This window comes from Seriola dumerili, unplaced genomic scaffold (assembly GCF_002260705.1).
Source record: "Seriola dumerili isolate Sdu_G_001 unplaced genomic scaffold, Sdu_1.0 BDQW01000191.1, whole genome shotgun sequence".
Classification (NCBI taxonomy): Eukaryota; Metazoa; Chordata; class Actinopteri; order Carangiformes; family Carangidae; genus Seriola; species Seriola dumerili.
In genome coordinates this window covers 9,535,443-9,550,062 of record NW_019174446.1, presented here as the reverse complement: position 1 = coordinate 9,550,062, position 14,620 = coordinate 9,535,443, and the positions used below count along the sequence as shown (strand labels likewise).

General features: G+C 38.9%; 1 protein-coding gene across 2 annotated transcripts in view; it reads left to right on the top strand.

The window, feature by feature from the left end:
• The first annotated feature begins 341 nt into the window (after positions 1-341).
• Positions 342-14,620, top strand: part of mtbp (MDM2 binding protein) — a 29,143-nt gene continuing 14,864 nt past the window's right edge. For both annotated transcript variants that reach the window (XM_022753504.1, XM_022753503.1), the window contains exons 1-11: positions 342-437; positions 878-958; positions 1,054-1,127; positions 2,066-2,214; positions 2,543-2,601; positions 3,393-3,537; positions 4,019-4,133; positions 7,024-7,140; positions 13,804-13,898; positions 14,173-14,239; positions 14,481-14,598. In XM_022753504.1, the coding sequence (XP_022609225.1) occupies positions 371-437; positions 878-958; positions 1,054-1,127; positions 2,066-2,214; positions 2,543-2,601; positions 3,393-3,537; positions 4,019-4,133; positions 7,024-7,140; positions 13,804-13,898; positions 14,173-14,239; positions 14,481-14,598 (1,087 nt within the window). In that variant the 5' untranslated portion in view covers positions 342-370. The remainder of the gene's footprint in view (positions 438-877; positions 959-1,053; positions 1,128-2,065; positions 2,215-2,542; positions 2,602-3,392; positions 3,538-4,018; positions 4,134-7,023; positions 7,141-13,803; positions 13,899-14,172; positions 14,240-14,480; positions 14,599-14,620) is intronic.

Genomic DNA, 14,620 nt, shown 5'->3' with positions numbered 1-14,620 from the left:
AAGAGATCATATAACCCTTGCCATCATGCAGAATATTAAAAACAGTATACTGACACATTATGGAAAATGATCTGTTAATACTTTTTTTCCGGTAATACAGAGAGAACGAAATGAGATGAGTGCAAAGATTTTGAAGTTTGTACCATCATGTCGACAGGTTTGTCTGGTGTTTCAGTCTCAGTCCAGTAGGTGGCGGTGGCGCGCTTAGTGTCCTGATGCCGGCTGCCGATACATAATGTAGAAGAAGAAGAACTGGTGGGAAATTTGACAGTGCGGGAAAGACTGTTGTCCATAATACAGTAAATATATGACTCCAAACAAACGTTAACCGTGAAGTTAACAACGTGAAGTTAACACGAGTTTACACGAGATGGACCGGTATGTGTTGGTTATTTCCTGTTGTCAAACTGACGACGACGTGGCGGAGGACGATACATGTGAGTTTGAAACAAGTTATAGATGAGTGCGTATGTTAGCCAAGTTTAGTTTAGTTAGCTAGTGGCTCAGACAGTGTGTGGATAAGTTACACTAACTCTAGGTTAACGAACTTGGGTTTGACTAGAGCAGTGCTAAATATCTAAGGCACACTGGCAACCTTTCTTCAGATCCGTTTGGTTCAGGAGAGAGTTGAGTCTCATACTTTTGGCTTGTAAACATTTCAGTTAACCAGTCAAAACCTTTTTACAGTAAAAATTTATTTAAAAGTTGGCAACTGAAGAGGATTCAAACTAACAAAAAACCCTTAAATGCATTTAAAGTTTTTTTTCTGAGATTACATTGTCTAAATGATTAACTATTTATATGTTTTTAGTCTGAAATAAACCGGTAGTCTGGCTAGCATGAAGCCTGGCAGCTCAGTTGTTGTTGTTGTTCACAGGTCTGGAGCCAGTGAAGCGCATATATGACAGACTGGTGGACATTTCAACCCAGGAGTCAGTAGGGATCTCTGTGTTTCCAGGTACAGTAACCGTGTTCATTTTTTCCCTGCCTGACTTCAATGCAGAAACCCTCCTTAACGTTTTTCCTCTGCGTTTTTCTTTTTTTTTTTTTTAGCTTGTTCTCTAAATGGCAGCCCATCAGCCCAGAGGTGGTACTTTGCTGTTCAGGCTTGCCAGGGAGTATCACAAGTAAGACATAAAGGAGAGAACCAAGACCATATTTCCAAACAGTAATTTAGATTTCAAGGAGTTGCGCATTAGCACCTATCTGTGTGCTTTTTTCCCCAATTTGTGAGGCGGTAAAAGTCTTTGCCCAGAAGACTTCTGTGTAGAATAAGGACTGAGAAAATATGTTGCCTCAGTACTCAGTAAGCTAGCTTTTGTAGTGAACTCCTGGCCCTAATCATATGTAAAGCATCTATTATAAAAACTAAGTGATATCATGTAGTTTTTGTCACAGCAAAATCTTTCTTAGGCAGAGGCTTAACTTCATTAGCTTTAGTATAATATATAAAAGACATCATTAAGTCTATGTTCAACCTAAATTGCACAGCTGCAACACAAGCACCTTGTTATTATAATGTATTATAATGTTCAGTGCTGCTGATCTTTCCTACACTGTATCAAGTTTTCTGACAGTAACTCATTGAACTACTGCTTTTGTGGTGGTGGATAGTGTCCTCAGTAATTCTGAAATACTTTAAACAAATGATCATAGCATATTGTATCTGTTCTTTCATCTTAGTTACTAAATTGTCAGAACAGCAACAAATCAACTGATAATATGAAAATTATTTTTATAGAAGCTGCCACAGCCACGATACAGCAGCAAGATTACAAAATATACAATATATAAAACACCTGTATACCTATATAAACACACCTGTACGTTACGTAAGTGAATATAATAGTTTAACGAATTCAATGCAGGTCAGCTAAACTGATTTTGTTTTCCAGTCCACTCCAGTTATTAGGTGATATTAACACAAAAGGTTACTTTCTAAAGATTTTAATCCTTTGTGCAGTTGTGCACACCTTGTGTAATGAGCAGATAAAAAAAATCAAAAAGGAAAACTGAATTATTTATTACATTTATTAGTCCTGAATGTATATCCATTGTTTTGTAGTTTTGCAGCTCGGACTGGGAAGAGTTGGGCACAGGCCATCAGAAACCTGACAGTGAGGAGGCGAAACCTACTGCTGTGGAGTCATGTCTCAGTTCTCTGAGTAATCAGGAGGCACTGGATCAAAAGGCTGACCAGCCAACACTGACAGAGTGAGCGACAGATGTTTTCTGTTCTTTATGTAAAGAAATAGGCTTGTTTTTTCTGCTTTGTGTTGAAGGATTGTGCCAAACACATAAATGTGGGTAGTCATAAAACTGATGTTATCTGAATTTGTTATAGCATACTGATATTATCTCAACATATTAAATTATTAGAAAGATCTACATTTTATATAAAGACCATTTCCTAATGTGTAGGTCAAAAGTAGATGGAAACTTGTGTGAAGATCTTAAGAATTAAAGTCCTGGTGTTCGGGCCATTTTGGCCAGTGGGCCCCCCAAGTCTTTCTGATGTGGTCTGAATGACTCTATTGAACAGGTTGTTGGAGGAGGCTGCAGAAGGACTGCATCTACTGTCAGACAAGCTACCACCCCCAGGTACAGTGGACCTTTGAGTTACTGTATGCTATCATTTTGTATCTGTTTTTTGTACTGATGTTAACTGTGTTTTTTTTCATCAATTGTGTTGAATCCAGAATACTTCCACACATTTCTTCATGATTTTGCTTGTTATGGTTATCTTTACAGCATGGCTCGCCAATTTTCTTCACTTTGCCTGAGAACAACAATCATATAGTTTCCTGATGGGACAACGCAGCAAGAAGTTAGATTACTCCATAAAACAATGTGTCCAGTTGGTATTTTGTCTTAGCCAAAAGCTGCCAATAGTGTGGAATTAAATCCTCTTTACTGAAGCCAAACTCCTCAGCTGTGTGACAAGGATCCGGGCCAATTTCAAGCGAATATATTTTGAAAAACTGCCTGCCGCAGCCCTGTGGAAAAGGTGTCCTATTGTACTTCGTACATATGCACTCCCCTCTGGGAGAGATAGGAGAGATACTTCAAGTCTGCCTCCTGAAGTGATAATTCACTCCTTAAAGAGTACTGCTTAGCATGCACCACCTCCACAGGAGTTCAGGAACAGTCACCCTTCACTGTTAGCTGCCCTGAGGAGCTGGAGTCACTGCTGGCTTCTAAATTTTCATCCACAGGTTTTGATATTTAGAGGTGCAAACAGAGAAGATGGTGTCAGTGGAGCGACTAGCTTAGGTCACTGTCCCCTCATGAAATCCTGTAGAGACATGTATGTGAGAAAAAAAGAAGAAAGACAGAAAGAAAGAAAGCGTCCAATGAATTCCACTTTGGTTTGCCCTATTTTTCCCTCTCAGGTAAAGCCCTGCTGGATGTGATGGTGTTGGGCTCTGCTGAGCAATCCCCTCCTATTAAAGACCTGCTGCCTCTGCTGGGAGCCCTCAAACACATGTCCTGCTGGCATGGTGCAAAGATAAATGTAGTCACACAGCACACGACTGGGTGAGGAGACAGAAAAATACACATGCAATACATTTAGAAACTAAATGAACATATACCCATATACACAAACAGCAGGTAGTTCACTGTGGTCCTGGCACACATGATTGTGTGATGAGAAGTTTCCAAAGGAGGCTCAAAATGCAGGAAAAGGAGCAGTATTGTGTGAATTTGCGGGTATGATTATTTCTGAAATGCTCCCAGTTCACCACTAGGGGGAGATAGACGAGTAAATATATACATGTGTTGACTTACAGTAATGGATGAATAGTCTGAGAAACATTTCCACAGAAGCACTCATTTTAGTTAATGGCAGAGTAGCTGCATTAAATTCTCAGCAATATTGCTACTTTACTTCCATAGATGGGTGAATTAATATGGATCAGGACTTTTATCCTTAATTTACAGGAATCAGCAATAAAACTTCCAATGCAGGTCATTGAGTGATCCTTTTTTTTTTTTTTTTTTCTTGTTTCTTGCCCAGGTGGCAGAAAGCAGCATCCTACCTGAGTGCTGGTCTGGTGGAGCCTGGCGACCTGGATAGCTGTATCGACTACAGAGAACTATGGAGGGGCGGCCTGGTTATCAGAGAAAGGAAGGTAAGGGTCTCTGCAAATGGAGTGAGCATGACAAGGAAACATTGGGGATACAGTACTTTTTGCATAAATTATTTTGTATTTTTCATTTTAGTGTAGAAAAATGGAGAAAGAAGTGGAGAAAACAAGGAAACTCACTTGAACCTATACAGTATAAACCATGAGAAAAGCCCAGTCGTATTAGTTTTTGTTAAAACACAATGTAATGGTTACAAACACAGCAAAGAGGGTGTTGGTGACACAGGTCATTTGGGGGCCAAAAAGGCTGGCTTATTACAGAAAGGAAGACCAAGAATTTTCCAGAAAATTGAGTGTCTGTGTATGTGTACAGTGTATGCATGACTCAGTGCTATGATGAAACTGTCAGTTACAAGAAGGTTAAGTTTTGAAAAATGTGTATGTGGGCGACAGCTGTTAAGATCTATCTGTAATCTTTGTGTATACCTCTATGAATCTATATACAGTAGCTTCAATGCATGTGTTTGTTTCAAAGGCTTTGAAGTACTGTAGGAGTGATTGATCTTTTAAAAGCTGCAGAGAAATGAGTTAGTGAGGTCGTGGCTGTTGACAGAAAGGACTTCCTTTGTCTTATCCTCTCTCTCTTTGTGTGAATTTGTGCGTCCTGGACAAGTACTGTAGATGGCATGAGAAAAAGGCGTGGCCTTTTAAACTCACCAGCTTTCTTGCCCTGGGCTTTTTATTATGAACAGTGTTCTCTGTGAGATGGGGCACACATCTAGCTGGGCTCAGTGAGAAAAGGCAGAGAAAACTGTGGTTTCCTTAAAAGCCTCCTATACCAGGGGTAATTGTGATTCAGAGACCTGATTCATGCCACCGTATGTGTTCCTCTATCTTTTTCATGTGAAATTACTCATGCACTGCACACAAGGCCACAGGCAAAATTTTCATGTATTTTCTTTTAAATTGAGTGACTTTTTGAGTCAGTGGGGGATAGGTTTTTCTCTACCGCTGAATGAATCTAGAGGAATCACTGGATGTCACTGAGGGGTCATGGGAAATCGCTCTGCCTTGCTGGTATTGCCCTGGCAGAGGCTACCCGGTCCTGCCAGGCCCTGCTCTGACTCGACCTCGCTCCCTGAGGAGTCGGCTGCAATTAGTGATTGGTCCAGGCTTGGGCAAAGGACAAATGTTAGAGAACGCCTCTGGGCAGTTTCTGTCTGCATTTAAAGGACAGTGCTGGTCTTATTGACATGCAGGTACAGTGCTGTTCTTGACCTTTGTTGGAGTTTAAAGAATAAAAAGTACATTTAGATGAAAGTATGGCTAGAGCTAGTAGACACCTGTGTCCACATACTGTTGTGTATATTCTGTCTGGAGCGCTTACTTTCAGTTAAGGGAAATCCTAATGCTGTAGCATACAATGATCTGGTGGGCAATACTGCTCTTTCAACTTAGTGCACCAGTTTAGGGTAGAGACAATCAAACAATCGCATATGGGCTTAATACCAGATGTCCACACATTTCTGGTTATATATTGTCCTTTTCTTTCCCGCTTTTGTGCCTCTAGCTGCAATTTAGTGTCAAAGTGAATAGGCCGAGGTGAGTTGACAGCATTTTTTTTGTTGCTACTCTGGAGATTACTTCATGCCCACTTGTACTTCTTTCTCATTACGGGAGAGCTCTGGCAGGTGCAGCAGTTTTCTGTCTCTGGACAGAATTGGCCAATTGTGTGCTATTCTTCCACAGTCCTCTAGAGAGAATCAGCAATCTGTTTCACAGTGGAGTTTCCTTTTATGTCTCATACTGTTGGTGTGCTTTAATCTGGAGATTTTCAGTTGGCATTTTAAGACCATTTTAAACATTGATCAGCTTGCATCTAAAAAATATACAGTTACATCGTTATATTGAATATATATTTTGAAATTTTCACCTCTCCACATTGATAAATTGAAGCAGCATTCCCAGTCAAGTGAATATACCTGGAGGGTTGTTTCTTTGATACAGACCTTTCGATATTTTGTTGTGGAAATGAAGACCATGAAGCCAATAAAACATGCATTTCTATAGCAAAGGCCACACATGGCCACAATTTCTCTTCAAGTTAATTTGAACATTTCTGATGTTGTGTCCATCACAATGATATCCAGATTCTTTGGCAGCCATTATACATATCACAGAAATGCCTAAAATATGTTGGATGTAATTTAGTAACAGTATCCCATTAAATAGTTTGTCCACCAGAGAGCATTGACAAGATTATTTTAAATTTAAACACATTTAAGTGATTTTTTATAAAAAATATTAAATAAAATAAATATAGATTGATATATCCTTTTTTAGATATCGCTATCAGGCTCAAAAATCCAGTACTGCTGAGACACTGATACGAACTCAAAACTCATTTGGAAAAAGTTTTCCCCAGTCACCTTTCCTCTGTCTGCTTAATTCGGGGTATGCTGAGACAAGCATGCAGCTTCTCCTTCACTGTAGTGACCTTTGTTAAGTTGCTGCCTTCAGAAGTGAGTGGGCTCCAGCAGTCAGTCAGTCAATAAAGGCTTCACAGTTGGAGAGCGGTGGAACAAAGGAGAATTCCGACAGGAATAAAAGCATGTCTGAGAGCAGCCACCACCACTTTACAGCCATGTAATACAGTAGCATAACAACTAATTTGTGTGTATGTGCATGTTTATCACTAACTGCACAGCCATATGATAAAAGCAAACCATAATTATTTTTGAGTTCATTTGAAAACTCCTCTTAAGGAGGTCAAACAGTTTGTGTACGTCTGTGATATGTAGCACAGGCACTGATTTCAAAGTAGTACTGACTAACAGAGATTGTGTGTCATGGTAAGATCAATTAACTGTTATGTGACCTTCTCTGTTCTGTGTGTGTGTGTGTGTGTGTGTGTGTGTGTGTTTGCTTGCTTCAGTATGTGTCAGAGCTCCGTTTCGATGGCTTTTCTCTGCGCTCTCCAGTGCATCACATATCAGGGTCCAGTCTCCTGCAGGCTTCCTACACCACTACAGACCACAAACTACAGTCTGAGGTGAGTCCTGAGCGCTTCACTACTTGTCACATCTTTAAACTTCCTGTTGTTGAATGGAGCAACTGAAAACTGTAGTCTGATGATGAAACTGAGTTGCCGTTTTGTTTCACTTTATTCATTCAGCATCACACTGGGTTCAGTGTGTGCTCTGTTTTGGAGGTGGGATATTTTGTTTTGCTTTGTCCAATCATTACCGAGTTTCCTTCCTGCCCACATCATTTTCATTCCACGTGGAGGATGCTGTAGCTTAAAGAAGATGACTGTAAGGTGCACTGTGGAATTTGTGACTATTAGTAGCGTCAGTGCCAGTTTTGCTTCTATCGTGCACATGGCTGCCATGATGCACATCCTGCAACTAGTTTCAAACGGTTCCACTGATCAATAGTTGCTGGATGTAACATGCAAAGAAATGTGCCAGCAATGTGCCAACAAAAGTAGGGAAGATGAAGATGCTAACAAGTAAACTTGGGTGTAATCAACACACAATTTAAAGTATTTTAAAAATTGTTTTTTGAGGACTGAAATGTATTCAACATGTTTGGTAGACCTCAAAAATACACACAAGGCATTTTTGTGAAATAAAAACATAATTTTTAAGCCTCACACTGGCGACAGCGAGGGCCGGAGGTATTACGTTTACAGGTTGTCCATCAGTCCATCCCATCTCGTTAATGTGATATCTCAAATATGGCACAAGCATTCAGTTGGACTCAAGGATGAACTGATTAGATTTTGTTGGTTAAAGATCAAGGTCAGACACATTTTCAGCCATAACTCAAGAATTCACACAGCAATTAAGACTAAATTTCACACACATGGTTAATATTTTATATCAATCTGGATAAACAGTGAAGTATCCTTAAACTAGTTTGAGTGGCGAAGGCATACACCTGCAAAGCAGTAATTCTAGTTTTTGTTTGTTTACAATACAACTCATCACAGGCTTTATCATTCTCATTCACAATTATTGCTGTTTTTGTTGCTATATTTTGTCATTTTCCGTTCTCTTGCAGTACTACTGTCACCCCTTGAATCATTGGCTTTGCAGATATTGCAAGTAGCCATAGAACATATTGGTGTATCAACCTGTGAAATACCTCCAAACTGCTGACCCTTTGTTTTTAGCTGTCCTTCTGGGTGGTGCATGATGTAGTACGTGCAGGCAGTTGTAAACATAGAATAACAATAGAATCGATTGGCCCTATTGTCAGCAATACCTGATCCAGTTATTTGAGTCAGTATCAGATCAATGTCTGATATCAGAAGTGGATTAGTGCATTCTTACTAAATAGCTAGCTACAATATGTAGGTAGAAGATGTCCCCATTCTCTATCCCGCTTACAAAGCTCTTGATTGGTTGAATGTTTCTCCAGGTGGGGATAAAAGCTGTCAGTAGGCCTTTGAATCACTGAGCTAATCGTTGATGTGAGCAGCAATTCAGAGGTCTGGAACCAGGCTTTGTCAAAGCTGCATCTCATTTAACTTGTCCAAATGCCTCAGGCAGCAAATTTTTTGTTTTTATTGCCACACAATTGCATGGTTGTTTTAAAGGTCCAATTGTTTGTTTCATTATTTCTTGTTTCTTCTTCTCTGACAAGGACAGTAGCAAGCACAGTCTCCTGCCAGAGTGCTGTAGGGCCTGCACATGATCCAAACATTGTCAGTGAAGAAATCTTGTTCAGAGAAATGTAATTTGTTTGAATTTGTTAATTTCTGCAGCTTGAAAGAAAACTATGGTGAAATAATGTGACTAGTGTGTAGTAGGAGTAAATGTAGCAAACGTGATTCATTTTAAAACTAAAACGTATTAGTGTGGACGTAGCCTGAGGCTCAGTGTTCGTGCTTGTGACATTCATATCTCCAGCTTCACTTTGAGTGAACGCTCACTAACATTACTTGGAAGGGGTGAAGGCATGTGACTGGACACAACGTACTATTTTTTTAAGGGTACAGTTCATGAACACTTGCATCGGGGGAAAGCTTTAACTGACATGAGCCAGATAATTGATAATATATATTTGATAATGTTTCAGTTAATTTCCCAGCCCTACTGTGTAGTCATATTCCTACAAACCTTAGGGAAGGTTTGATTGACGGGATGAGTAGATAATGACTGAATTTTCATTTAGGGTAGAAGTGTACCTTTAACCCTTAGTTCAACCCACATCTTACCTCCTAGCTAAAGAGTTGAATGAGCTGCACACACTTCATCTTCTAATGATATCTGGTTGGCTAGAAGGAGATGAGTTGAAAAGGGTCAGTTCTTGGTTGCCCTTTAATCGCATAGAGGAAACTGTGACAGAAGGACCATCAGTCAGATTAATCAAATCAATTTTATCTGCCAATGGGAGTTGACCCCTAGTTCTTCTGTTGGCCTTGTAGCCAGAAAACGGTATTAGAATATAGATTTAACAGATCATCAAGGAAGGCTAATGCCCAATGTTTCAACAGGGGGAAATTTGTAGTCATACATTACTTCCATGGGGTTTACACTCATCTTTTGTACATCATGTTTCACCAAATTTTATGTACTTTATAGGGCTATCCTTACCTTCATTTAGCACAAATGTTTCAGCCAAGATCCATTTGTCTTTATTCAATTATCTTTTCCTCCTTTTTTTGATAGAGTGGTTCACAGGTATTTGTGTTAAAGCTGATATGAGTCACTCATTGGTACTGAGAAACTAGAGTGAGCTGTCAGCTCGCTGTGATATCGCCATCCACGTAGTGTGCAGCCTCAGTTGATGTCCATGTATCTAGTATTGATAGTGAGTGACTCATATGACCTTATGTCAGAACTACTTCTTTAAGCTCTTACTCATCAAAACAGGAGGACATTGACAGACATTGTGCTTGCAATACATATATTTTTGCTTTTAAATTTCAGTTCTCTTGAATTTAATTAAACCCAGCGATAACTGAACTCTACTAAAAGTGTGTAATAGCTTTTTTATTAATCAGTTAATCATTTGCTCTATTAAATGTCAGAAAAAAAAGCTTCCCAGAGTCCATGTTGATGTCTTCATGTTTCACTTGTTTTGTCCGACCAACACTCCAACAGCCAAAGATAATCAGTTTGCAATGAAATGAAACAGAGAAAATCTTCAAATCCTCACAATAGGGGAGCTGGAACTCCGGAAGTTTGTGGCATGGCTCTAGGGATGCCAGTGGCGTCTCTTAACTAACTTAACTTTCATCTAGTTTGAAAAATTTTAATTCCTCCACTGTTTTGGTTTTTTGACCAAAGATTTTGCAAACCTAATGGCATCCCCGTTAACCTGATGTGTACTTTGAGTTTGGGGTGCTATAATGAGTGTGTGTACCTTTGTGTGGAGAAGATGTACTCTGGTTGTATGTTTGTATGGTGGTGCACTTTGTAAAAGCTGTATTTGTACAGAGAATGTAGTCTGTGAGACAAGGTCTTTTATAACAGTTGGTATATTTCTGTAATGAGTTTTCTTATGTAGATTAATATTCATAACAATGAAACCACACAGGAGCTCTGCCCAAGAAGTAATGGCCAGATATGACGCACACACACACACACACACACACACACACACACACACACACACACACACACACACACACACACACACACACACACACACACACACACACACACACACACACAGCCTTTATTAGCATGAATTAGATTAGTTTTAAAGACACTTGGTTGAAAGGATGCAGTTGTACACATTAAAGAAATACTGAAAAGAATCATTAGCTCCTCAGGCAAGAGTAGTGATACCTTTGTGTTGTTTTTATCTTAACCATTGTCTGCTTTGTGAGTTTTTGTCTGGCATCAGTTAGTGAGTGTTTGTGTTGTCGTGTGTGCTCATTATTCAGTTAACACAGCAGATTTCCATAGTTAAGGTGTGTGTACTCATTAATGTGTCCATGGAGAGTGAGACGGTGTTTATGTGTGTGTTGTGTGATCTAATCAGATCCCTGCACAGAGAAGCAGATGGTGATGATTGTCTTGGCACACAATAAAAAAAAAAAAAAAAAACTCTGAGGACAACAAAACTATCACAACTCCGCACTGCTGGGATAACTGGCTCTGTAACGGACTCATACACATACACAATCTAAACTATGCTCAGACAAAAACTATTAGGCCTCCTCACTGTCAGGAGGGACTGCTGTGATAATTACACACGCACACACACAGGCTCAGTGGCCAGAGAGGCCACACTGTGCTGTGTGACCACCAAACAAGAGGTGTTTGTTCACTGTGAGATTTAGGAAATTTACTGCACATTAGGAACAACCTGCAGGAAAGTATGAAGTATAGGAATGCTTGTATCACATACTTGTAATATGGTTGTCTATTATTATTATTATTATTATTATTATTATTATTATTATTATTATTATTATTATTATTATTAGATAATATATAATGATATTAAATATTAGTATATTCAATTTAATATTGCGATATATTATATAGTAGCTTGTTTTGAGAAATTCAATTAAAGCCTCATTTACACTGGACAAAAAACCTGCTAACACCCACTAACATCTGGCTTTTGTCTTCAGTGTGAAATGGTAAAATCAGCCATTCAGTCGCAGGTCAAATGACTCTGCAGCAGACATGGGTATTTATTGGTTCCAGCTCCAATGTAAATATGACATCTGGGTGAACATGTTAATTTCCACGCTGTGACACAGACCTGTCACCTGCCTAGCACGGTGCTATTAAACCAGAATCACTGTGGCTACACCTTTTGCTGTGCTCTGTAACTGCATGTGATGACATTACTCTCTGCAGTTGTGTGTCTGTGTTCTCTCAGTCCGAACAGAAAGGCAAACTTGTCAGGCAGTGTTAAGGAATTAATTAGTTGATTAACTTTTTTTATCCGCGGTTTAAAAAAACTGCTTTTGCGCTAATATTGGTGAATTTGTAGCTAATGCAGTTGATTAAATACTTAATATCAAGGTGTGTCTTCATATTGATCCTATAAGTTAATATTAACATAGTACAGTTCTGTTTGTTGAGCTTCAGCACCGCCCACAATGATGCAAACACTTCAAACGCCACTCTTTGTTTAAGAGTTTAAATGTAAACTGTACATCTATTCCACACGTTTCAAAGCATATATGGCAGTAATTCATCTGAATCATGTCACAGGTGCCCTTTTTGTTCTTCTAAGTTTATTCTGTAATGAATGTTCTCTCACAGATTAAATGGCTCTACAACTTCTTCCATTGGTGACATTAAGTCTCTTGGAGTGTCCCTTTTTAATAACGCCTTAACTGTTTGTCAAGGGAGGGGAAGAGTTTCACCTTACTCTTTCTTTTGGGATTTAAACAGTTTTCTCACCAAATCTTCTTTACAACTTTCACACTTCTTCCACTCCTGAGCATTTTAACATGCATTCAAAGTTATCCATCAGTTGGTAACTGCTAGAATTTATTTATTTTTTGGTCAGCAACAATTACAATTACTTGTTGCTGCCTAATGTGTTATACCCTTACCTCTGGACATGGAAGTAGTACAGAATATAAGATTTATGTTGTTGTTGAAAATACCGTCAGTGTAGCTCTATGAAGGCTTCTGTGCTCAACTATGTACAGGGGAAAGCACACATGAGACTAGATTACAACAATCTATGTAAAAGAAATGAGTGAGAATAATAGGTAATGCCCCTGCCAAGAAAAAAAAGCACCACTGCAATCTGTATGAAGTCACTTTTACAGTAATTGCATATTGAGTCATGTTTAAACATGCAAAAACATTTAAACCACAGGCATATGCAATTTTAAACCATTACAACGGATCATTTCAAGTGGTTGTAAGTAATGAGGACAATTAAATATTGGAGGTTTTAATGATCTGTTTGGCTCATCTCTTCAGGCCACTGCATTAGTCAGACTCTTCACTGGGTTGGACAAGGGAGTAATAAACTTTCCCATCTTGCCAGCGAAAGTAGGAATTCAACCAGTATTCATTAAAATCTTCATCTGCTCTTAATCTGTAGGACTCTCTCAGAAATAGGTCGGCACTTCATTTTTGTTCCAGTTCAATAAATTATGAGATTGAAATTTCAGGCTTTGCTCTGTATTCCTGTAAATGTCTGTATATGCAAATGACCTGTTTTTCCATGTGGCAAATGATTTATATATTATTGATTTTCTTATAACATAACAAGATCATTAGATAAGTAGGACAGACTGTTGAATGTAGGCCTTTTTTAATGTGAGTTAGGCTTTAGTGTGTTAAGGACCTAATGCTGATGCGTTCGTGACAAAACAAAAGATGTGTTGAGGTTTTTAGTAATACCGAAACAATTAGTGAATTAATTGATTAGTGGGTCAGCCAAAAGTTAATCAACATGTATTGTAAGTCATTTATCAGTTCTGGTTCTGCCTTCTCCAATGTGAAGATTTGTTGCTTTTCTTAGTTTTTTTTTAATGATTAATATTGTTGTAAATTGATTATCTTTGTGTTTTACACTGTTGGGCAGACAAAACACAGCATCTGAAAACCTCACCTTTGGCTGTTGATACTTGATCTGACATTTTATCAACCAATTAGAGAAAATAATTGATGGATTAATTGATAATGTAAATAACTGTCTTCTTTTCTGTGTTTGTTTCTTTCCTTATTTCATTCTCTCCGCACCCACCTTCTCTCTGTCTGTCTTGAGTTTGCAGGTCTTCCATTACTACACACCAGTTTTGGACTTGGTTCAGCTGGTTAATCTATTAGACCTGCCCAGCTTTCTGATGTCCAGCACCCACTTTGAACTGTATCCTCGTTTCGAAGTGTGTGTGTGTGTGTGTGTGTGTGTGTGTGTGTGTGTGTGTGCGTGTGTGTGTGCGTATGTGCGCACTTAAAATGTCACATGCAAACTATTTGATAGGTATCATAATAAAACTGAATGTTAATATATATTATGCATATTGATATTCTAAAAATTGCAGCTTTTTATTGCAAATGTTCCCAATTAATTTTCCTGTCAAAATGTGGTTGGTAGCTTCTGTTCCCTAATACTGTACTATTCCTTAACGACTAACAAACAGAGGTCTGTGTGGGAAGTCAGCTAAAGCTAAACTCCTATTGGACCAGCTGAGGTCACTGCGTGGAGAGGTATATGCCCATGAGCTGTACTCTTATATGTACAAAAGTCTGCTGTAGAAAGTTGTAATTTCGAGTGAGGCAAAGAAGTACATTTTTAAAGGTTTTTCCTTGACAAGGAGAATCTGTTTTCTTTTGTCTCCAGGCAAACGTATATCAGACATAGAAGATAGATACAAGATTCATCTTGTGTGTGATTCATGGGACTGGGGGACTGTGTGTTTAGGTTTATTGACTGTGTTTCTATCTCCAGGTTGGAGCATTGTTCAGCCTGTCATGTATAGTCACCCCCATCGCTCAGCCCACAGCCAGCCAACTCAGCTCCCAGCGCTGGAGGGAGTCTATAGCCAGGAGACCAAAGTCCTTACCTGGTAAAACATTTCTTTTTAAGCC